Source organism: Salvelinus sp. IW2-2015, linkage group LG7 (genome assembly GCF_002910315.2).
Source record: "Salvelinus sp. IW2-2015 linkage group LG7, ASM291031v2, whole genome shotgun sequence".
Classification (NCBI taxonomy): domain Eukaryota; kingdom Metazoa; phylum Chordata; class Actinopteri; order Salmoniformes; family Salmonidae; genus Salvelinus; species Salvelinus sp. IW2-2015.
The window spans coordinates 8510022-8533921 of NC_036847.1; the positions used below are offsets into that span (position 1 = coordinate 8510022).

The following is a 23900-nucleotide window of genomic DNA, read 5'->3' on the forward strand; positions in this document are numbered from 1 at the left end:
TTCTACAGAATGATGAAATTAGATAGCTAAAAATATTAACTATATCTTTCTCATTCTAATAGAGATACAGAAAAGACTGGTTGCTCCATGATAACTGGAACATTTGAGTAAATACATTATTTGGCATGAAGCAACATGATAAAATATAAATAGGTAAACCATACAGAAAAGTGTTTAATTTATCATTCTTGGCTCATTTGGTTTATTATGGTCTGCAGCTTCTGAGAAAAAAAACTGGACACTACCAGTCCCACAACTCGGTCAATTACCTCAACAAATGTTGCTGAAATGACGTTCAACAACCAAATATAGGGTTTCACAAACAGGGTAATGACATAAAAGTAAATCCCTTTTAGAAAACATTTTCTTCTCCTTAAAGCTGGTTGATTAAACCACAGCCGATATTTGATCGAGAAACGAACCTGGGGTGAATTGTTTGGCAGTTGGGTAGCTAAGGACTGACTGTTCAAGAGATCAAGTCCCCTTGCATAGAGAAAATTAACCCTTCCCCTCTTCTATCTCTGTCACTTTTTTAATGGCTTTTGACACAGGCAGCAAGTAGTGGTTTAGGGGTTTCCACAGGCAACACCCTCGTCAGCTCCTCTGACACTGCCTAGAACTCCTACCACAAAGAAAGTGACATCACTGGGTTCCTCAAAGACTCGCCTCCATTGAAGTGTAGCATGTCCATTTGATTTGAATTGGTGGGGAAATGGTCTTACCATTGTGGTGGTATGGTAAGACTCATGATCATGTGGGTCCAGCATTTCGACGGTGTTTGATCCTTCTTACAATCCAGACGGGATTGAGAAGTGGCACGGCGACAGGGCGTGCTGCTGTGTGGCGTTTGGACCCTTATCGTCAATGGATGTGCTCTAATGTCCACCTCCAGCTCGTTTCTCTCCGGTCGTCCAGTCGATGATGATGAACGTCAGGCTCATTGACATGAAGATGAAGCCCATGGCTGTGAAACAGGCAGCCTGAAACCAGCCAGAGAAAGAGTTGTTGGAATTTGCCTTGAAGTCATTCATGTTGTTAAAAATCTCCACCCAAACCCGGGTTTAGGATGTTTTTACTGGCACCCATTGTGATACCACCCACCCACTCCAAACTGTAGCGAAAGGGTCATGCTATATGGTGCCAAAACCTGGGGATTGTGTGGGGAGTTTTAACAAACGTGTCTAGACAATGGAAGGAAAATGTATGAATGATATGAAGACCTACTGTGATCTTTGGTCTTGACTTCATTGGTTCTTGTTCAGTGGGAACAATGCGGATGTAGAATAATCCTGGGAGAATGAAGATCAGGCTAGGTGCAGTGGTGGCCCCTGGACAGATAAAGGAGACAATGAGTTGTTCCACTGGTAAGTACTCTTGTATGAGGCATTTGTAATATATAATGTCAATATGAAGGTCTTCCTTCCCATAGTGTTAATAAGGATGATGATGATGAAACATGGTACAGTGTGTCTGGTTGGTTTGTGAGTATGGAGAGAATGAGCATCGGAGGCTGGACGGCAAGAACTGTAGTAGTCTATATTCATGAATATATAAGTCTCACCAATGATGCCAAAGATGTCTCGGATGTTGGGCACAAGGATGACGAGTACGTTGACCACGAAGAGGAGACACAGGGCGATGGTGATGTGACGTGCCCAGTGGAAGGGTTTCGCTGGGAACAGGAGCTGGAGAATGGCTCTGCGAATCTGGAAACCATACACAACAGAGAAGACTCAGAGGAGTGTCTAGGGTGAAACTTGAAACATGGCTGTCAAGTTATGAGGTATGTGTAAAGTCAATCTAAATGAACAGAATGTAGAATGTACAATCTGGCATCAGTTATTCTGTGTGACACAATAGGTTAACATTTAGAGTGAAATGGATAAAAAAGTAACTGCCAAAATAAAGGAAACAACTGAGTAAATGAAGGATACAAATTATATTAAAAGCAGGTGCTTTCACACATAGGAGCATAGGGAGAGAGAGTGTGTGTGTGTGTGTGTGTGTGTGAGTCACCAGATCTCAATCCAATTGAACACTAATGGAAGATTCTGGAGCGGCGCCTGAGACAGCGTTTTCCACCACCATCAACAAAACACCAAATTATGGAATTTCTCATGCAATAGAGTTCCAGACAGTTGTTGAATCTATGTCAAGGCGCATTGAAGCTGTTCTGCTCGTGGTGGCCCAACAACCTACTAAGACAATGTATGTTGGTGTTTCCTTTATTTTGGCAGTTACCTGTACATCAAGGCTATGTCGGTTTTTAAATGCAAACAATGTTTGAAATGAAAACCACTTGAAGTGTCTTTAGAAATACAGTAATTTGAGTATGTAATTAGAGCTTATGAGAGGAGGCTCTTACAGGGAAGAGAACCACAGGGACAGTAAGGGTGACTGCCACCAGTACGGCCACACGCACACACAGGATAAGTGTGTCCAGAGGGTCCACTTTGCTGTAGGTGTGCAGGAGCTCAGATTCTGTGTTCACTACATAAACATATATACGCAAACACGCATACACACACGCACGCACACAAACACGCATGCACACATGCACACACACAAATTGAGTATCATTTGAAATACTAAAATCATTCTTTTTTTCTGTAGATTGTATACAACTTAAGCCCTCTTGAAGCCCTGGTCTTACCGTAGAAGGTGAGGTAACCAAAAATGGCGGTGAGGAGGTACATGACGAACATGCCCATGATGGACACATTAGCAATACCCTGCATACGCCTCTTGGTGGCACTTTGGTGTAAAAGAAAGCAGTTTTTTTTTCAATTAATGAGGTAGAGTAATGATATTACATTTATTACATAAAAAATGACCCTTGATTTAATCAAAAGCCAAAAGGTGTAGGTACATGCGTATGTATTGTACTGCAAATGAGTATCAGTAAAGAAAGATAAAGGCTGTCATCCCAGCATGCTATGGTGTTTATGAAGGGAGCTAATTGGGAGTTTTATCGACTTACTTTTTCAGTTCAGTGTAGATGGGAAGCACCTCGGGGTGACAAACAAAGGCGAACGCTAAGATGGGGATGGTATACGCCGTCTGAAAACCATATAAAGGTTAACTAAAATTAGAGGCGTCGCATGAGGAGTGTTTGAGGAAACTCACAAGACTGTGTGGATAATTGTGCCACACTGGCTCTGCCTCAAAACACATGGACAAGCACTTGTCCGGGCAGCAGGGTTGGGGAGAAATGGATTACCAAAAAACAGTAACTGTAATCCGTTACGTTACCAGCAAGAATATTATAATCCGATTACAGATACTTTTGAAAAACTAGATGATAACTTCAAGGATTACTTTTAAATTCAGAAAGGATGTTTGTGGGGAAAAAACTTTGACACTTCTGTTTTCTCAATGAGAGAATGCCAAGAGTGTGCAAAGCTGTCATCAAGGCAAAGGGTGGCTAATTTGAAGAATCTCAAATATAAAATATATTTTGTTTGCTTAACATTTTTTGGTTACTACATGATTCCAAATGTGTTATTTCATAGTTTTGATGTCTTCACTATTATTCTACAATGTAGAAAATAGTAAAAATAAAGAAAATCCCTTCAATGAGTAGATGTGTCTAAACTTTTGACTGGTACTGTATATACAGTGAGGGAAAAAAGTATTTGATCCCCTGCTGATTTTGTACGTTTGCCCACTGACAAAGAAATGATCAGTCTATAATTTTAATGGTAGGTTTATTTGAACAGTGAGAGACAGAATATCAACAAAAAAATCCAGAAAAACGCATGTCAAAAATGTTATGAATTGATTTGCATTTTAATGAGGGAAATAAGTATTTGACCCCTCTGCAAAACATGACTTAGTACTTGGTGGCAAAACCCTTGTTGGCAATCACAGAGGTCAGACGTTTCTTGTAGTTGGCCACCAGGTTTGCACACATCTCAGGAGGGATTTTGTCCCACTCCTCTTTGCAGATCTTCTTCAAGTCATTAAGGTTCGAGGCTACGTTTGCAACTCGAACCTTCAGCTCCCTCCACAGATTTTCTTATGGGATTAAGGTCTGGAGACTGGCTAGGCCACCCAGGACCTTAATGTGCTTCTTCTTGAGCCACTCCTTTGTTGCCTTGGCCGTGTGTTTTGGGTCATTGTCATGCTGGAATACCCATCCACGACCCATTTTCAATACCCTGGCTGAGGGAAGGAGGTTTTCACCCAAGATTTGACGGTACATGGCCCCGTCCATCGTCCCTTTGATGCGGTGAAGTTGTCCTGTCCCTTTAGCAGAAAAACACCCGCAAAGCATAATGTTTCCACCTCCATGTTTGACGGTGGGATGGTTTCTTTGGGTCATAGGCAGCATTCCTCCTCCTCAAACACGGCAAGTTGGGTTGATGCCAAAGAACTCCATTTTGGTCTCATCTGACCACAACACTTCACCAGTTGTCCTCTGAATCATTCAGATGTTCATTGGCAAACTTCAGACGGCATGTATATGTGCTTTCTTGAGCAGGGGACCTTGCGGGCGCTGCAGGATTTCGTCCTTCACGGCATAGTGTGTTACCAATTGTTTTCTTGATGACTATTTCCCACACCTTGAGATCATTGACAAGATCCTCCTGTGTAGTTCTGGGCTGATTCCTCACCGTTCTCATGATCATTGCAACTCCACGAGGTGAGATCTTGCATGGAGCCCCAGGCTGAGGGAGATTGACAGTTCTTTTGTGTTTCTTCCATTTGCGAATATCACAGAAACTGTTGTCACCTTCTCACCAAGCTGCTTGGCGATGGTCTTGTAGCCCATTCCAGCCTTGTGTAGGTCTACAATCTTTCCTGACATCCTTGGAGAGCTCTTTGGTCTTGGCCATGGTGGAGAGTTTGGAATCTGATTGATTGATTGCTTCTGTGGACAGGTATCTTTTATACAGGTAAGAAACTGAGATTAGGAGCACTCCCTTTAAGAGTGTGCTCCTAATCTCCGTTCGTTACCTGTATGAAAGACACCTGGGAGCCAGAAATCTTTTTGATTGAGAAGGGGTCAAATACTTATTTCCCTCATTAAAATGCAAATCAATTTATAACATTTTTGACATGCATTTTTCTGGATATTTTTGTTGTTATTCTGTCTCTCACTGTTCAAATAAACCTACCATTAAAATTATAGACTGATAATTTCTTTGTCAGTGGGCAAACGTACAAAATCAGCAGGGGATCAAATACTTTTTTCCCTCACTGTATATATCCATTGATTGTTGAAGAATATAACTTATAAATGCGAGTTTAGTTCAACTGTCACACTCCATGAGAACCCAAAATATAAGCTTGTATTACTCCAATGTTTGTAAACATTGTAAATGTAAACAAACACTGTATAGCCTCATAACATGGTTAAAACAATATTTTTTATATCATGGATGGTCAGTCCTTGCATCCATAGCTCTGTCTATTAATCTGAGAGTGGTTACATTTCTCCAGGCCCATCCCTCAGCTTTTTACCAAAACAGAGGCGGGGCGACCGTTTTGTTATTGTTTCATCTGTGGATTTGTCATTTAAACAGCTGCATATGATCAAGATATCAAATTGTCACCAACAAAAAGGTCAACAATAGGCCTATAGCAAATGCAGCATATGGCATTCATTTTTCACATGTAATTAGCACTTTTCAGTAGTGCTCAAAGCATGCCATTCCAGCATTTATTTTTCAACTCGAAATCAATGAGCCCAATCAGTCCTCCATGACAACAAAATCATAAACAACAGAGTGGGGCTGGCTAATAAGTCCTTAGTTTTGGGGTCATGCTTAGATAAAATCAGTTGGCTAATCTATATTTCCGAGTCCTATTCTTGCAGATCAAGGGGTATAACATTTATTGGAATGACAGGAATTCTGATAGACTTTGGTTTTTAATGTAAATACATAATATTATTGTATTATATGTAGTAGAAAGCGATGGGTTAGAAGAAGCCTACATAATCAACCCATAAAGTAAAATTGAACATCCATATATGGCCAGCTATGTAAACTTTGAGATTGATTTATCCTGCAATAAATATAATTTAATTGGTAACATACATTTTTGTCTTCTTCTAAAGGGGAAAGTAATCTAAAAGTAACTGAATGTAATCAGATTACGTTACTGAGTTTGGGTAATCCAAAAGTTAAATTACTGATTACAATTTTGGACAGGTAACAAGTAACTGTAATGGATTACATTTAGAAAGTAACCTACCCAGCCCTGCCCGGCAGTAACATGATATCATGTCATTATAATATTGAATGACCTCTGCTCCAACTGCAAATAGCTCCTAACCTTATGTGGTCTTAACACAGTAAGAACCTAAGAGCAGAGGTGATGTGGAATAAACACAAACAATTATATTTGAACTGATATTTGTGTAGCAGTGCCGTAAACACTTAATTTCCTAACCTCCTGGTTGATGGTGAACATTCTGCCTTCGCACTGTCCCTCTTCCACGGTGGTGTTGATGATTGTTGTGTGATTTCTGCCATATGGCACCAGGGGACAGGGGATGTTGAACTTCTTGTATATGACCTTTGAGATAGAGAAAGAGATAGAGGGAGAAAGAAAGAAAGAAAGAAGCTGAGCTGTCAGAGTTAGCGGAACAGCTTGACCCTCTATCACTGACAACCATGATGACATACTGTATCTCTGGTTAATTTGTGAATTCCTGTCCCAAGCCTCATTCCTCCTTCGGTTAATTGATCAAGTTCAACGATAGAATTTGTTACATTATTAATGTACCTTTCTGCAGCATTTTTAAAAGTATCTTGTTAATGCCCAGAACTGCATCAGCAACATGCACAATAGTATAATCTAGGATTGTGCTCAATTATTCAAGCAACCTTGAATTGTAAGGTTCTGTATTTATTTTCTTAGTCAACCTTGTGTTCTGTTTCGTTGTGTTCTTGAACGTAGCCCTGCTTCTTTGTGTTCTTCAACATAGCCCTGTCTTTCATTTTTGTTAATTGATTTCACCTGTGTTAGTTACTCACCTGGGCTCATCAGCTCCTTATTTAGTTCAGTTCATTCTGTTTGTGCCTTTGTGAGGTATTGTTAATTTTGACTCTACTAAGCCTTTTCCTAGCTCATTTGTGAGAACCAGTTATAGCCTTCTGTCCTAGTTTTGATTCACCTACCTGTGTATGACCATTGCCTGCCTGTGTATGACCATGATTCCTGTATTCTGCGAAGGGGAAATAAACACCTACCGCGCTCTTCGTGTGAATCTACACCTTTTTCTCCCTGAGTATTCATTACATGAATAGTATCAACAATTGTTGAGGTATAGATTTTACATTTGACAATATCTAAATAATTATTGGGATGAATATGGTTCATTTATAATGTTGCCCCCCTTTTTCCTTGTATGTCAACATAATTAGATAATTACCTATTTCAGAAGGTTAACTTAGATGTAGGATCTCAATTTGCAATGCAGGAAATGTAAAACTTGACGTTTAAAAAGGCTAATGACATTTGTAATTTCCACTTTGAAATTTCAGACTACATTATCCCTTATGAAAAATGTATCAACTCCCACAAAAACAGTCATTCACTATAATCCACATAATACTTCAAATTTCCTGTTGGTGCAGTATTTTCCTGCAGTAGCAAACTGGCTCAAATTAAGATCCTACACCTGTATCCATGTTAGCAAATTTCCCCAACAAGGCCTGGCTGGCAGTGAGTATAGGAAACAGGAGCTCACATGAAATGTCATGCGAGGTAGAGTGGCACAAGAAAAAAATATCTCCTCATAAATTATCAAGGGCACATTAGAATCACAGTCGTTAGTCATGTCCTATGATAAGCTCTGAACACTATGAACACATCTAACACATTAACAAGGGTAAAGAATCACTAAAACAGACAATCACCAGGAGAGATTTAATTTCCCAAAATGGTGAAAAGCATATGCAGTATTAGTTTAACATTGAAATGTATGATTGTTGGTATAATATATAGTGTAATATAATAATACAACATAGACATCTGTCGTCAGATGTCATCAAAAAGTCACTCACCGAGGAAAGGAAGAAGACCATGCAGGTTAGGGAGAAGCCGCTGGTGTAGCCCAAATACCCTGCAAGATGCAGTCAAGGATTGTTACTACAACAAAAACAACAACCATCCCACAGCCCAGCTGACAATATTTGGTTTCCAGAACACGTCTGCTCCTGACCTAAAATAGGTCCTAAACAGATACACATCCAAATGTTTTGTTTTATGAATATATGAATCAAGAGGTGCTGATTGAATGATTGACAGACATAGAGGTCATTAGCGGCCATTATGAAAGGTCGAAGTTCATGATGAGATCAGTCACATACCCAATTGTCTCATCAGGGCAAGTGGAAGGATGACGCACACACTGACGATGATGATGAGGTAATTCCCGTTCAGGAACCACTCTCTAGTTTAAAACATAAAAATAAAAAAACACAGCCAGACACAAAAGTTAGTTACTTCTAGTTTCATTAAGGCATGCAATGTAGACTATGTAGAAAACATACTGTTTAGGGGCAATTGATTTAATCTAAGGGAGAAATAGATTGGCTTTTACTAACCTCTCACCATTACCAATAACAGGGGAGGTTTGCATTTTTTGGGGGGGATAATATTTATGCCTCTGTAACTTTCTCACTCATCATTATTCACGATTCATTCAAGATTATCCGTAATCATGGTAGCATCCACATTAATGTAGAAGTGTTCAGAAACATATTACATTCTTATTTACAATAAAAGTGACTCCAAAATGACACAATACATTATTTACCATTAATTTCTATTGGGCACAACATAATCTGAAACACAACCAAAATAATACACGATTGATGTAGTTATTGTGTGCTAGGAATATGGGATCAAATGCTAAACTTTTGACTACTTTAATACCAGTACACATATAAGTGACTTTGTCCAAATACTTATGACACCTTCAGACTAGATAAATAAAGTGCTTTCATTTCTAAACAGTAAAACAGATATGTATGAAAATACCCTCAAATAAAAAGGTGACATTCTGTACTGTCACCTCATTTGAAACATTTGATCTCAATATTTACTATATCATTGCGCTGCCGAACAGGAGAAATTTAGAGGAACAACCCCCATTACGTTTCTTTCTAGAAGTCCAGTCAGCCCAAGAGGCAGCCGCAAAGTGGAAAGAGCTGGACGTCAAGATGGTCTTTGAAAGTTCTGGACGGGAAGAGTTCCAAAACACAATGTCGAAATGTTTCCAAACAGGTACTTCACTGTTTTACAACCTTCATTGAAACCTGTGGATATGTTTGGGATATGGTATGGAGTACGCAAGTACAAAGTGCACGTGCGCGAAACAACAAGTGGGCATTTGATAACAATCCGTAACTCAATCTCCCTAGGCCCATACAAGAGGAAGATCTCCTGCCCTGGACAGGCCCCTCATTGTTACATCTGCCAGGGGCTAGACCATCAGGACAAGGAATGCCCAGAGGTGAAGTGTTGGAGATGTGGAGATCTTAGACACAAATCCAGGGTATGTGAGTCTACAAGCAAGTGCACCCTGTGTGTAAAAGAGGGCCATGACTTCTTCAAGTGTCCCCAGTCTTATGCCTACAAAGTGAAGGTTGGTCCACAATCCAGCCCAGAGGAAGAGCCAGAAGAGGAGACAGAGACAGAGCCACCGACCCCGACAACGAGTTCCATCGCTCGACTGGTCCGAGCGCAGCTGAGAGACAGGTGCCAGTGAATGAGAGAGAAGCCGAGGGAGCTGAATCCAAGAGTGAAGGCGACCAGATCTCCGAGGAAGGTGTCGGCGAGAGTATCCAATCCTCCAAGTTCAGCCACAGAGAGAGTGAGGAACTCCTTTGAGGACGAGAGCGAGTCAGACTTCAGTACTAATTACCCGACCCCCGAAAAGAGAGAGAGAGAAGAGGACGATTCCCTTTCCCCCTGCCCCCGCCCCTCTGCTCCCTTCCCCCCAGAGCTAGTTCCCCACACCGCTCAAGCAGGTGGAGTGAAACACCGTTCACACTTCTCAATCTAAAACCAAGTTAAGAAGAAAGATGAGAAACCCAAGTGGTAGATGGAACACAGTAAAAGTACATCTGAGACACTCCATTTAGTATAATATGTTACGTTTCGTATGGTATGTATTAATTTGTGGATGTCCATCATCCATTTCGTATGATGTGTTACAAATTACAATTCGTACAATATGTTGTGAATTGCAATACGTACAATATGTTACAAATTTGCAAAATGTATGATATGTTACGAATTACTATTTGTTGTGGCTAATGTTAGCTATCCACCCCTACCAATAACCCTACTAATTTCAGTGTCTTGGATTAACATTTACTATGTTACGTCTAGTCTATGAGACCAGGCTGAGAAACCAAGTCCCCAGCAGAGGGTAAGTAAATAATCGAAAATAATTTAGAAAAACAGACTTTGTAGACAATGATGATTTGATATTGGAGTGCATCTTTAGAGGAACGAAAATAAGAGTGATAAATGTATACACAGCATCTGATGCAAATAAGATTTTTTTTTCAACATGTCAACATTTTGTTACGTTTGTGGCGGATGAATCAGAATTAGTTGGATAACATAAATAATTAAGATGTCTTATCTGCATAATATGCTTATGTGATATACTTGTTATTAGAATGTATCCCTTCGGACTCTGGTGTTGGCAGTTGCACTTTTCCCTCAGCTGGGGCTCAGTCACTTGGGGCCCAGAGAGGGGAGAGGACAGGCTTGTCTTTCACATTTATATAAATATGAACTTTATCAAACAAAACATGCATGTATGGTGTAACATGAAGTCCTATGAGTGTCATCTGATGAAGATCATCAAAGGTTAGTGATTCATTTTAGCTATATTTCTGCTTTTTGTGAAAGCTATCTTTCGCTGGAAAAATGGCTGTGCTTACTGTGGTTTGGTGTGAACTAACATAATCGTTTGTAGTGCTTTCGCTGAAAAGCATATTTGAAATCGGACACTTTGGTGGGATTAACAACAAGATTACCTTACAATGGTATAAAACACATGTATGTCTGAGGAATTTTTGAATTTGGCGCCCTGCACTTTCACTGGCTGTTGTCATATCAATCCCGTTAGCGGGATTGCAGCCATATGAAGTTTTAAGTATAACTCTGACTGGTGTGTGAAGTTTGTCTCTCTCCTCATTTTGTAATACAGAAATTAACCACCACACGTTACAGCCTTATTCTAAAATTGATTAAATTGTGTTTTTCCCCTCATCAATCTACACACAATACCCTATAATGACAATGCAAAAACATGTTTTTAGAAATGTTAGCAAATTTATAAAAACAAATAATCTGAAATATTACATTTACATAAGTATTCAGACCCTTTACTCAGTACTTTGTTGAAGCACCTTTGGCAGCGACTAGAGCCTTGAGTCTTCTTGGGTATGACGCTACAAGCTTGGCACACCTATATTTTGGGAGTTTCTCCCATTCTTCTCTGCAGATCCCCTCAAGCTCTGTCAGGTTGGATGGGGAGTGTCGCTGCACAGCTATTTTCAGGTCTCTCCAGAGATGTTAGATCGGGTTCAAGTCCGGGCTCTGGCTGGGCCACTCAAGGACATTCAGAGAATGTCCCGAAACCACTTCTGCATTGTCTTGGCTGTGTGCTTAGGGTCGTTGTCCTGCTGGAAGGTGAACCTTCGCCCCAGTTTGAGGTCCTGAGCGCTCTGGAGCAGGTTTTCATCAAGAATCTCTCTGTACTTTGCTCCGTTCATCTTTCCCTCAATCCTGACAAGTCTCCTAGTCACTGCCGCTGAAAAACATCCCCACAGCATGACGCTGCCACCACCATGCTTCACCGTAGGGATGGTTATGCCCACACATTTTCTATAGGATTGAAGTCAGGGCTTTGTGATGGCCACTCCAATACCTTGACTTTGTTGTCCTTAAGCCATTTTGCCACAAGTTTGGAAGTATGCTTGGGGTCATTGTCCATTTGGAAGACCCATTTGCGACCAAGCTTTAACTTTCTGACTGATGTCTTGAGATGTTGCTTTAATATATCCACATCATTTTCCTACCTCACGATGCCATCTATTTTGTGAAGTGCACCAGTCACTCCTGCAGCAAAGCACCCCCACAACATGATGCTGCCACCCCCGTGCTTCACAGCTGGGATGGTGTTCTTCGGCTTGCAAGCATCCCCCTTTTTCCTCCAAACATAACGATGGTCATTATGTCCAAACAGTTATATTTTTGTTTCATCAGACCAGAGGACATTTCTCCAAAAAGTACAATCTTTGTCCCATGTGCAGTTGCAAACTGTAGTCTGGCTTTTTATGGCGGTTTTGGAGCAGAGGCTTCTTCCTTGCTGAGCGGCCTGTCAGGTTATGTCGATATAGGACTTGTTTTACTGTGGATATAGATGCTTTTGTACCTGTTTCCTCCAGCATCTTCACAAGGTCCTTTGCTGTTGTTCTGGGATTGACTTGCACTTTTCACACCAAAGTACGTTCATCTCTAGGAGACAGAACGTGTCTCCTTCCTGAGTGGTATGACGGCTGTGTGGTCCCATGTTGTTTATACTTGCGTACTATTGTTTGTACAGACAAACGTGGTACCTTCATGCGTTTGGAAATTGCTCCCAAGGATGAACCAGACTTGTGGAGGTCTACACATTTTTTTCTGCGGTCTTGGCTGATTTCTTTTTGCTTGACATCATGGGAAAATCAAGAGGCAGGTACAGGTACACCTCCAACAGGTACACCTCCAATTGACTCAAATTATGTCAATTAGCCTATCAAAAGCTTCTAAAGCCATGACATAATTTTCAGGAATTTTCCAAGCTTTTTAAAGGCACAGTCAACTTAGTGTATGTAAACTTCTGACCCACTAGAATTGTGATACAGCGAATTATAAGTGAAATAATCTGTCAGTAAACAATTGTTGGAAAAATGACTTGTGTCATGCACAAAGTAGATGTCCTAACCGACTTTCCAAAACTATAGTTGGTTAACAAGAAATTTGTGGAGTATTTGAAAAACTTGTTTTAATGACTCCAACCTAAGTGTATGTAAACTTCCGACTTCAGCTGTATCTCATAATAATGACTTACTATCTCATAATAATGACGTACTATCTCATTATTATGACTTACATATCTCATAATTATGACTTTCTATCACATAACTCGTAGTCAGATAAAAAAATGTGGGTGGCGGGAATGGGCTTCCATGCAGATACAAAATAATGTTTTAAAAAATCTACTCTGCGCGCAAATGTCAGAAAATGTCAGAGATCCTGCCTGGTTGATTTCAGTACGACGTTTACCAGTGCGTGCTGTAGTAAAGTGGAATTGTTTTGTCATGACGAAGAAAATATAACACCTTTTAGTGAAATACTACAAAACTAAAGAAATATGGAATCTGATGAGAATTATGACGTAGGCCTATGTATAAATCCCAAGTCCGTCTTCAATATTCACATGGATGACATTACTAAAGAAGGATGGTGGACAATATTATGCATTGACATTACTAAACAAATATTGTGGACAATAATTGTGGACAATGCATTGTGAAAAGTACAATTTGGAAGACAAGATGCCTATAAGTTTATAAAACCATTTTTTTGCTCAAACACTATTTATATTTATTTTTTTGCAAATAAAAATGTAATAAAAGAATAAGAAATATGATGGACTCCAAAAAACTTCCATGGATACTATTTAATCTGTAAATCATGTTATGTAATTGTGAACTCAAATACATTGATGTGAAAGTTTATTTGTATTTGTGTGAATTATTTATGATTATAAACTGGGTGGTTCAAGCCCTGAATGCTGATTGTCTGACAGCCGTGGTATATCAGACTGTATACCACGGGTGTGAAGTCGGTCCCTCTCCTTGTTCGGGTGGTGTTCGGCGGTCGATGTCACCGACCTTCTAGCCATCATTGATCCATTTTTCATTTCCATTGGTTTTGTCTTGTCTTCCTACACACCTGGTTCCAATCCCATTCATTACATGTTGTGTATTTAACCCTCTGTTTCCCCTCATGTCCTTGTTAAAGTTTGTTTTGTTTGTTTGTGATGTGCTATTTAGTGTTGGTGTGATTCGGGTTTTGTACCCACTTTGTTATTTTGTAAATTTTGGTTGTTTTGGAGTTTTGTCAGCATTTATTAAACAACTCCGTTTATACCAAGTTCGTTCTCCTGCACCTGACTTCCCTGCCACCAACACGCACCCCTTACAACGGGTATGACAAAACATTTATTTTACTGCTCTAATTATGTTGGTAACCCGTTTATAATAGCAATAAGGCACCTCGGGGGTTTGCAGTATATGGCCAATGGGTCGTGCCTAAGAACAGCCCTTAGCCGTGGTATATTGGCCATATACCACACGGGCCTTATTGCTTAATTGTAAAATGTGAAAAACTTTAATAAAGATTATTTTTAAACAAAAAAAGAAATGTGCTGCTCCACTTACCCAGTGTTCGATGACAAGCCCAGGAAGGCTTGAATGACCAGAGGCAACTCATACTTCACAATGAAGAGGTAACTGGACATTGCTGGAGGGGATTAAACATATTTCAGAGTTGTTAACTTCTATTTTCAAAAGAAAACAGACATACAAAGCCCATTTACCTGTGTTTAAAACACAAACATTGGAGGAAAAAGTTCTGTCCTGAACCACTTAAACTTTTATGAGCCATGAAATCCATGAGTGTCGCGAAGCCATGAGTGCATTTGTATGTGTCACTGTGGTTATTTTCAAAACAGATACTATGTGTTAGTGGAAGTACTGTACATGGATATACACTCAGTGGTCAGTTTATTAGGTACACCACCCGTTCACACATGGTTCGCTCCTACAGACATTTTCTATTAAGGTATCTTTACTTTTACTCAAGTATGACAATTAGGTACTTTTTCCACCACTGGACGACAATACCACGTTCCACTCCTATCAGCTAAAAACAAGAAGAAGCGGTTCCAGTGGGGCGCACGATCACCAACACTGGACAATTAAGGAGTGGAAAAACATTGCCTGATCCGACGAATGAGACCATGGCCCCCCTGGCCACTTACCGCCGATGTTGTGAAAGGTTATAATGACTCCCGCTGCTATTTTTCCTGGTTGTCCAAAAGCACGGAAACCCAGCTGTTCATACGCACGAATACCTGAAGCAACAAAAGAGACATTAGTCTGTGAAAGAGTAGAAATGGAACAGAATCTATCTGTCATGTCATAAGAATACACTTTTATCTAAAGCAACGTACAACAGATAGTGCATACATTTCAGTATATGTGACCCCAGCAGGAAATCAAACCCACAACTACTAATTTACAGACAGCTTGGTTCATATAGTGGATCCCTACTACAGTTTTCTCTATAAAAAAGCTATGTATTTCTGTGAAGGGGTAAAACAACAGGTTTTTCAATGGTCCAGATGTGAAGGGAAAGTTTGTTCACAGAAAGTTTACTTTTCTCATTTTGTAATGATACACTCTATGATTCAGCTACTAATTTGTCTTTGATTCCATGGGCTGGTCCTTAGTGACACATACTCACCCACAACTCCAGCACTCTTAAGCAGAAGGTGAACCGAGTAGCTGGACAGACAGGCGATACATATCAACAGGATTCTGCGAAGCACAAACAACTGACTTAGACATTTTGGAATGGTAAACAACATAATTGATTTCATGTGGTTTCATCCAATGTTAAAATAATGAGTAGCCGACCTCTTCACAGATTAATCAAACAGTTTACTACGAAGTAAACACTGGAAGAAGAAACTGGCCTCCTGTGATAGCAACTTGATAACGACAATGCTCAAATTATTTATTCATAAGCATTCAAAAAAAAATTGACTCCTGCCTGAACCTGACATGAATGTGAGCAACCCAAAGTGCAAAGCATGCTTGGGAGCCATATATGTGGTTTGCCCACACGCAAGCTGTGATTCATCTGCCAACTCTAAGCTATATTTAACTCCTGAAATTTGATTTCGAAGTTGCATGTGTCTCAAATCTCACCATTAAAATGACATATGGACACACCAACACACACCACTCTTCTCCACTGTTCTTTTAACCATTCAAAGACCATAAATGTGAAATATTATATTGACTATTTTTAATTACATTTTTGTCAGCTTTCCACTGTACTGTTTTGGTAACATTGTTGCAACGCATTATGCAGTAACAGTGTGTATCAAACCATATTGGGAGTAGCTGCATCTGTGACCTTTTGACAAAAAGAAACACGAGATAAATAATCCTTCCCCCCAAATCTTGACCTGGCAAGTTAATATTTAACTTGGTGGGGGTGTGTGTGTGTACTAATTCCCCACTGGGCACACACTGGTTGAATCAACGTTGTTTCCACGTCATTTCAACAACTTACGTTCAACCAACGTGGATAAATCGTTGAATTGACGTCTTTGCCCAGTGGGTTGTCTGTTGTCACTTCAGGGAATCACATAGGGACACGGCACACATGAGTGTGCTGCTGTACTCACATAAAGAGAACGATGCCTGTGTTTGACATGGCGTATGACAATCCCAGAATTCCACTTCCCATGATGGCGTTACTGAGGTTAAAGACGGACATTCCGAAAGAGGTTTTTCCCTCAAACTGCCAAGGATACAAATACATGAATGTCAGTTGTTATAACTCCTCATAATGACATTTCATGACATGACATCTCAGCATAAAAACGATGACTGTCGGCTCCAGACCTGTGGCCATAGTTCGTCATACTCACATCTGTAAACTGGGGCTTCTTGGTCCCATCACTCTTATGTGGTAACATCTCCTCTTCCTCTTCTGCCTGCGGGATGCTATTATGTCAATCAAACCAAGGAAATAGAAAACACTGAGGTTAAACAACACTCAGTTTTATCAATGTCATAAATCAGCCAAGCATCATTATAATCAATTGGGTGCTTGAAAATGCTGTCCATGAAAGAGTGCTGTATCCATTTAAATGTTTAAAATGCATAAATGTAAAAACGGTGAAATGTAAAAACTAGTATTTCCGAAAAGCACGTTTTCACAGGCATTTTTCCAGGTATAGATAATATACACTCAGTGGCCAGTTTATTAGGTACACTCATTTAGTACCGGGTCGGACCCCCCTTTGTCTCCTGAACAATCTGAATCCTTCGGGGCATGGAAATTTTGCTCAATTGATATCAAGGGACCTAACGTGTGCCAGAAAACATTCTCCACACCATTACACCACCACCACCAGCCTATACCGTTGAAACCAGACAGGATGGAGCCATGGACTCGTGCAGCTTAAGCTAAATCCTGACTTTATCAGGATGACACAACAGGAAACGGGATTCATAGGACCAGGCAATGTTTTTCCACTCCTCAATTGTCCAGTGTTGGTGACCGTGTGCCCACTGGACCCACTTCTTCTTGTTTTTATCTGATAGGAGTAGAACCCGGTGTGGTCGTCTGCTACAATAGCCCATTCGTGACAAGGACCGAGGAGTTGTGCGTTCCGAGATGTCATTCTGCACACCGCTGTTGTACTACGTCGTTATTTGCCTGTTTGTGGCCCACCTGTTAGCTTGCATGATTCTCCCCCAACCTCTCATCAACGAGCTGTTTCCGCCCACAGGACTGCCGCTGACTGGATATTTTTTGTTTGTCGCACCATTCTTGGTAAACCCTAGACACTTTCATGCATGAAAAGCCCAGGAGGCCAGCTGTTTCTGAGATACTGGAACCGGTGCGCCTGGCACCGACAATCATACCACGCTCAATGTCGCGTAGGTCACTTGTTTTACCCATTCTAATGTTCAATCGAACAGTAACTGAATGCCTTGATGCATGTCTGCCTGCTTTATATAGCAAGCCATGGCCATGTGACTTACTCTCTGTAGGAGCGAACCATTTTCATGAATGGGTGGTGTACCTAATAAACTGGCCAATGAGTGTAATTATAGGGTGGTAATAGTCTTCTTTGTCAGAAAACAAACAGAAATACACAAAAAAATACTATCATGCACACAACTGGGGGAAAGATATTATCATGCATGCCAGGTAGCAATATGTGCAGTCAAAGAGGACACATACCCATCTTCGAAAGGGACAAAGCCATGGTGGAGGCCATTTGATAGCTTTTGGAGTTCCATATTGTTTTAGCTGATACAAAGACGGGTGGGTGTGACTGATGGTTCTTTACTGGCTAGAGTTCCAATCTGAAACAAAGCAAAGAGGATTGACCTTAGATAAATGAGCAAGTTATCGTTTGCATGTCATTCAAGATGATAGACAAAAAAATGTATAGTCAGGTTTGACCTTCAATGAAAACGGTTTGGGGAATTTGCACGTCGCAAAGCCTAGACTCTTGGGCTGGGCTCTCCAACCCTGTTCCTGGAGAGCTACCCTTGAGTAGGTTTTCACTCCAACCCCAGTTGTAACTATTCTGATACAGCTTATCAACCAGCTAATTAGGGTTGGAGCGAAAACCTACAGGACGGTAGCTCTCCAGGAAAAGGGTTGGAGAGCCCTGCTCTAGGGTAACTGTGGGAGTTGTCAAGGTGTCTGCTGTCACTATGGGACCACATGTCTGCTTCCCACCAGTGGAATCTATAGCACCACTCTCTCCTTGCATGTGTCATTTCATTTGACAGCTCAGGTTGCAATGCCAGTAATGAGACGTCTGACTACTTTTGAAATCCTTCCAATAGAATTCCTTTCAATAGAAGAGGCTAACAAACGTAATAACAGTATCCATTACCAACACCTGGAAGCACTGTGTTGTCATCACAGACTTTGTTGTGAACACAGACTCTATTGTGAACACAGACTTTGTTGTTCACTGTTATTTTTCTAGATTTTATTTATCCAGAGTGCCATTCGTCTCTTTTTTAATCGATTTGGATTTCACTCGTCCCTCTCCACTGCAGGGCTACCATAGGGTAAGATACCAGCACTATGCTAACTGAGGTGCCAGCTGTGATTTGATGTCAGTACAGACGAAATTGGCAAACAATAAATATTGCAATTTGCTGAACAAATAGTGTCATACGAGGCTGCTTACATATCGCCTTCTGATACATTGACAAAATAAGGCATGTGGCCCTTTATCAAGCCTAGTGAGTTGTGTTGGCTCACAGCTTAGGCAATGTTGTATATTATATTTTTATAGCTAGGCTACCTTTGTTCTCAGTGTGCTGTATTTACAGACAATAGTCTTTTCATTCAGAAACATACGGTCTTACTAGCCAAAGAAAACGAAACTTTAAAAATGTAGTCCTATGATTAACTCATAACTAATGTTGTTTGCTACCCCCACACAACATTTCTGTCTATTGTATTATGGCATGAAAGTAAAACCTAAATATCTTGGATAGTGCTTTTGAAAGTAAGCTTTTCTGTTTGACCTTTACCATAGAAAACATTACTGCTTCTTACAAACTGTGTTGCGCTGCTGAATCCAATGACCCTAGGGAGGTGTGTTTTATAACACAAGTGATGTGGGACGTTGGAATTCACATTTATATGCACGCCAGAATTTTTCCTAACCCCTGAGATGGATACGTGGCTCACTGGCTCCCAAGTTGCAGTTTGGAGCAAGTCCAGGTTTTTACCAGCTGCAACTCCCCACCAGTTGCTGGAGATCTCAGCCTTGTAACCTATCATGTCAAACGCGATTTTGATAATGGTTCGACTCACTCTGACATCACATGATGCATCACATGCTTTTCAAAGGTGATTCAGGTAGCGGGCACCCTACATACCCTAATATATTGGATGATCCCTCAGAATGTGCCTTCTGATGATGACCCATACTAAGTGTACAGTACTTTGATATGGGTAAATTGTACCTAAATTCTACCCTTTGGGCCAACTCTAGTTTCTATATCAATAATACCCAACAGCATTTAGAAAAGCCACATGTAAAATCACACCAGTTCAGTGGAAAGAAATCTACCAAACATAAATTCTGGTAGTGTTCAGCTCCCATTGGTTCCTGCAGATTAGAGTACAGTAGGTGTTGGTCTGCTGTTCCTACAGCCATTTCACCAACATTCCTTTCTCTGTCTCTCTTCCTTTTCACATTTCGACATTTCTACGTTACGTGTGGGATTTTTCTCCTTGCTAAATCTCTCCCTACTCCCTATATCTATTCCAATACATTAAGAGCCCCTGGAAATACGTTTCTTACGTAACCCAAATGCTTTTTTTATGACAGGCACCTTGTTGTGAGTGAACGAGAACTGTCGGGCAAGCCCATACTTGCATTGTGTTTTTGGAATCAAACTCCAGAATATGCCTTTCTGCTCGGTTCTCACTTCGCACCAACACAAAATGTCTCTGTTGAAATCAACACCCAACGACCACAACTACAAACAAACACACACATACATGCACTGGTGACCCATTCACACACATGCACACACACCTAGACACGCAAGCGCGCAGACACACCATCTATTTTTGTATGCGTTATTTACATCGCAAGGCTCTTTCGTTGAAATGTAGTCTTTTTCTGATGTTTATGTTGGATATTTTAGGAAGCCATAGTGGTCGGCAACCAATACAGCCAGGAAGTCCTCTCTGAGTGAAGAAAGATGTCTGGTAATGTAAATCAATTGTGTGATGTCAGGTAAAAAATGCAATGGTCTAAAATTAGAGTGGTATGGAAACCATCTATCATTTCCGATAAAATGGCTGTTTTAAGATTTCGCTAAAAAAGAAAACTAGATAGATTTCTGATCTTATGTATTATTATTATTGACTGACCTATCAGAAAACCTATAGCCTAATCTGTAATGGGAAGAAAAAGTCCTGTGTAACCTGTTGAATCGTGCATTCGGCCAACAGAGGACCCACAAATAAGTGCCACCATGTGACGCTAGTTTGGAAAGGTGGATAGACATTGCCTTTCTAAAACTTAGAGACAATAAGAGGGCTCTTTGTACAAATTAAAAACCTTGAGGGACATATTCATATGTTGACTATGTCTTGTGTGAATGAGAATCTATCTAGATAGCTCTGTCGCTTTTGATTCATCCAATTGTGATGGTGGTAACTTCCCTCTGTTACTGTATCTAGTATTAAACTATTTATATGATACTGTACCAAGGCTGAGTTTCTGAGTGAGTGAGGGAAACAAATGTGCCTGTAAATAGGGAAAGTATATTGCAGCAGAGTGCAGCACATAAAACACCCTCTGATCCCCCTTTTCTGTGCAATAAAGCAGTGTATACATTACATATTATGTAATAACCTTAATATAATTTATTGCTTTCCATTGGCCGATTGAGAGGTTTTTATGCTTTAGCAATAGTCCTGGAGTTAGGTGTAGTTGTATACTTGACATCGAGGCTAGTGGATAAGAAAATTGACTGGGTAAATAAACTATGTATGAGATTCTGTCATGAGATTCTATTTGAGGAAGAGCTATAAATTAAGGTCTCCAATGGTACAGTAGGATCAACTGATTTTTGTATTTATAGACAAAGAGGAAAAGGGGGTTTTGTGCTCAAACAACTATATTCGAAGGCACTCCATTAGACACTATTGTCCAATAGACACTCTCTCCATTATAACAATAGAGTTTATTATAGATCCATTGTTAAAAACATACTGTGACGTTTCGGTCAAGGGGGTTTTGCATTTACAGACAAAGATCCAAGATACTGTTGTGTTGGGTTGTATGATTCACATTACAAAACAGTCAACTGCTATTCTGAGCAATTTCTTGAATACAGTGTCAGTCACACAAAGAAAGAGACAGTGGCCACTGAATTCACTGTCAGTTGGTGTCCTTACTCTCATGAGCTCACTCGACCTATCACACAGTGTCTGTCTGTAACCTTTCCAAATGGGCATATTCAGACCAGTCTTCCAACAAGTCATTTGACACCCACCTACTCAATCCATATTGGTAGAAATAAAAGGGCTTTTAAAAGCTTCAAAAGCTGACAACCAAAAACAGTCAAAAATCCACACATGAAACTGGTCAGGAAAACATTCCCAATCATGAATAATGAAAAAAAGACTTTAGTGCTTCAATATGTTGTGGAAGTCAAGAAAATCAAGTAGTTCAACTGATAATGACAAATTCCACAAACACTACCTCACAACAAACCTCACTGATGTGGATCAGTGAAATTCCCATAGTATTTAACCCTTCTTGTAAAGTACTTCATATGACCCACACGTGGCATGGCAATACATAGAGAATAAAAAAAGGACTGGGTTCTCTTACCTTCTAATGCAGAACATGTATAGTTTCAATGAAGACAGAGAGATAGTGAAGGGTGTCCTGAGAAAAATATATGTTTTCTTGACCAAGGTGTTGTTTTTCTCAGTTGTAATTGGCCTGAGTTTAGAGACAAGAAGAAAGAACAGAGAGTGTCTGCTTAGGGGAAAGGGAGACGATTTGGGTGGGAGCACATGTATAGGAAAAAGCACTAAAAGGGAGGGCCTTTCAAAATGATGGTCTCAAGTTTCTTGTGATGTCACACATGGCCACTCCCATCTCTGCTGTCAAAAACAGGCATGCAGGGGCATATTCTCACAACAACTCTGGTGAATTGCTCCATTGGGATTCCATCACATTTGGAAGAGGCATTGACTTTTCTTATCAGAAGACTGTATTCTCACATGCCCTCTCCTCCCAAAAATTGCAATATTAGAAATAAATATGGTGAGGTGATCAATCTCAGGTTGCATAAGAGTCTGGCTCAGTGGAATGAGTTCAGCCCCCCATGAGAAATACACTGGAAGGGAAAGGTAAACCACAAGGCACCACTATGAGAGTAACAGTGCATTCGGCCAACAGAGGACCCACAAATAAGTGCCACCATGTGACGCTAGTTTGGAAAGGTGGATAGACATTGTCTTTCTAAAACTGAGAAACAATAAGAGGGCTCTTTGTACAAATTAAAAACCTTGAGGGACTTATTCATATGTTGACTATGTCTTGTGTGAATGTGAATCTATCTAGATAGCTCTGTCATTTTTTATTCATCCAATTGCGATGGTGGCAACTTCCCTCTGTTACTGTATCTAGTATTAAGCTATTTATATGATACTGTACCAAGGCTGAGTTTCTGAGTGAGTGAAGGAAACAAATGTGCCTGAAAAAAGGGAAAGTATATGGCAGCACATAAAACACCCTCTGACCCCCCTTTTCTGTGCAATAAAGCGGTGTGTACATAACATATTCTGTATGGCTTATTTGCTGCGCAAGGTTTATTTGATCGAATAGATATGTCGTAACGCTTAAGTTGTTGTGAGTGTACTGATATAGGACACGTGACATCCCGGGAAATTTTGAGAATTTATTTTTGTATCGAACTTGTCTCGAGATGGCTATACATATTTATGGCATGAGGCTAGTAGCGCAGCACGCTCTCCGTTGAATACAGGCAGTTGACGTCAACATGTATCCACCAATCTAAAGAAAGGATAGGTGGGAGCTAGACAGTCCACCGTGCCGCTTTGTAGTCTCCCATTGTTAGGGCAGAGAGACATGTATCTTGTCAGTACATCCATAATCTTTGACACAGACCACATGAGACAGCATGAGAGAAGAATGTACACAACACAACAACAAGAGGGATGGATAGAGACAGTTCGTGAGGTAGCTCTACCCGATTGATAGTTGTAGTAGTCTACCTCCACCCCAATGGACATATATTTTTTCATCACTGCCACAGTTGTTATTATGTGTAAAGTGCTATTTCTATGTATATTGTTGTTTTTTAACACCATTTTCATTATTTTATTTAACTTGGTCCTGCATGTTGGACTTCGAAGCATAAGATTTTCACTGTACCCTTCAATCACACCTGCAACCCGGTACATGTGACTATTAAACACTGAATAGTAGTTGGTAATAAGCAAATCTTGAAAGTATGCTTTATCTACTTTGAAGA

The 23900-nt window shown here is 40.3% G+C and overlaps 1 protein-coding gene across 1 annotated transcript; it reads right to left on the minus strand.

The window, feature by feature from the left end:
* Positions 1-232: 232 nt before the first annotated feature.
* Positions 233-22382, minus strand: LOC111966332 (sodium-coupled neutral amino acid transporter 3). Its single transcript, XM_023990886.2, has 16 exons — positions 22226-22382; positions 18079-18203; positions 16754-16829; positions 16508-16623; positions 15556-15629; positions 15071-15163; positions 14469-14550; positions 8325-8407; positions 8019-8077; positions 6400-6525; positions 2981-3060; positions 2654-2754; positions 2366-2490; positions 1562-1706; positions 1225-1328; positions 233-980 (listed from the first exon to the last, which is right to left on the minus strand). Exons 2-16 carry the CDS (start codon positions 18135-18137, stop codon positions 876-878), a joined length of 1428 nt encoding a protein of 475 aa, XP_023846654.1. The 5' UTR covers positions 18138-18203; positions 22226-22382; the 3' UTR covers positions 233-875.
* Positions 22383-23900: the final 1518 nt, after the last annotated feature.

Excerpts from the sequence above, each read along its gene's own strand:
- LOC111966332 (XM_023990886.2), bottom strand. The coding sequence starts at position 18,137 with ATGGAACTCCAAAAGCTATCAAATGGCCTCCACCATGGCTTTGTCCCT. Across the intron at positions 14,551-15,070 it reads AACCTTTCACAACATCGGCG|CAATGTCCAGTTACCTCTTC; the intron begins GTAAGTGGCCAG and ends AATCCCCTCCAG. Across the intron at positions 8,408-14,468 it reads GGCTTGTCATCGAACACTGG|AGAGTGGTTCCTGAACGGGA; the intron begins GTAAGTGGAGCA and ends GTTTTAAACTAG.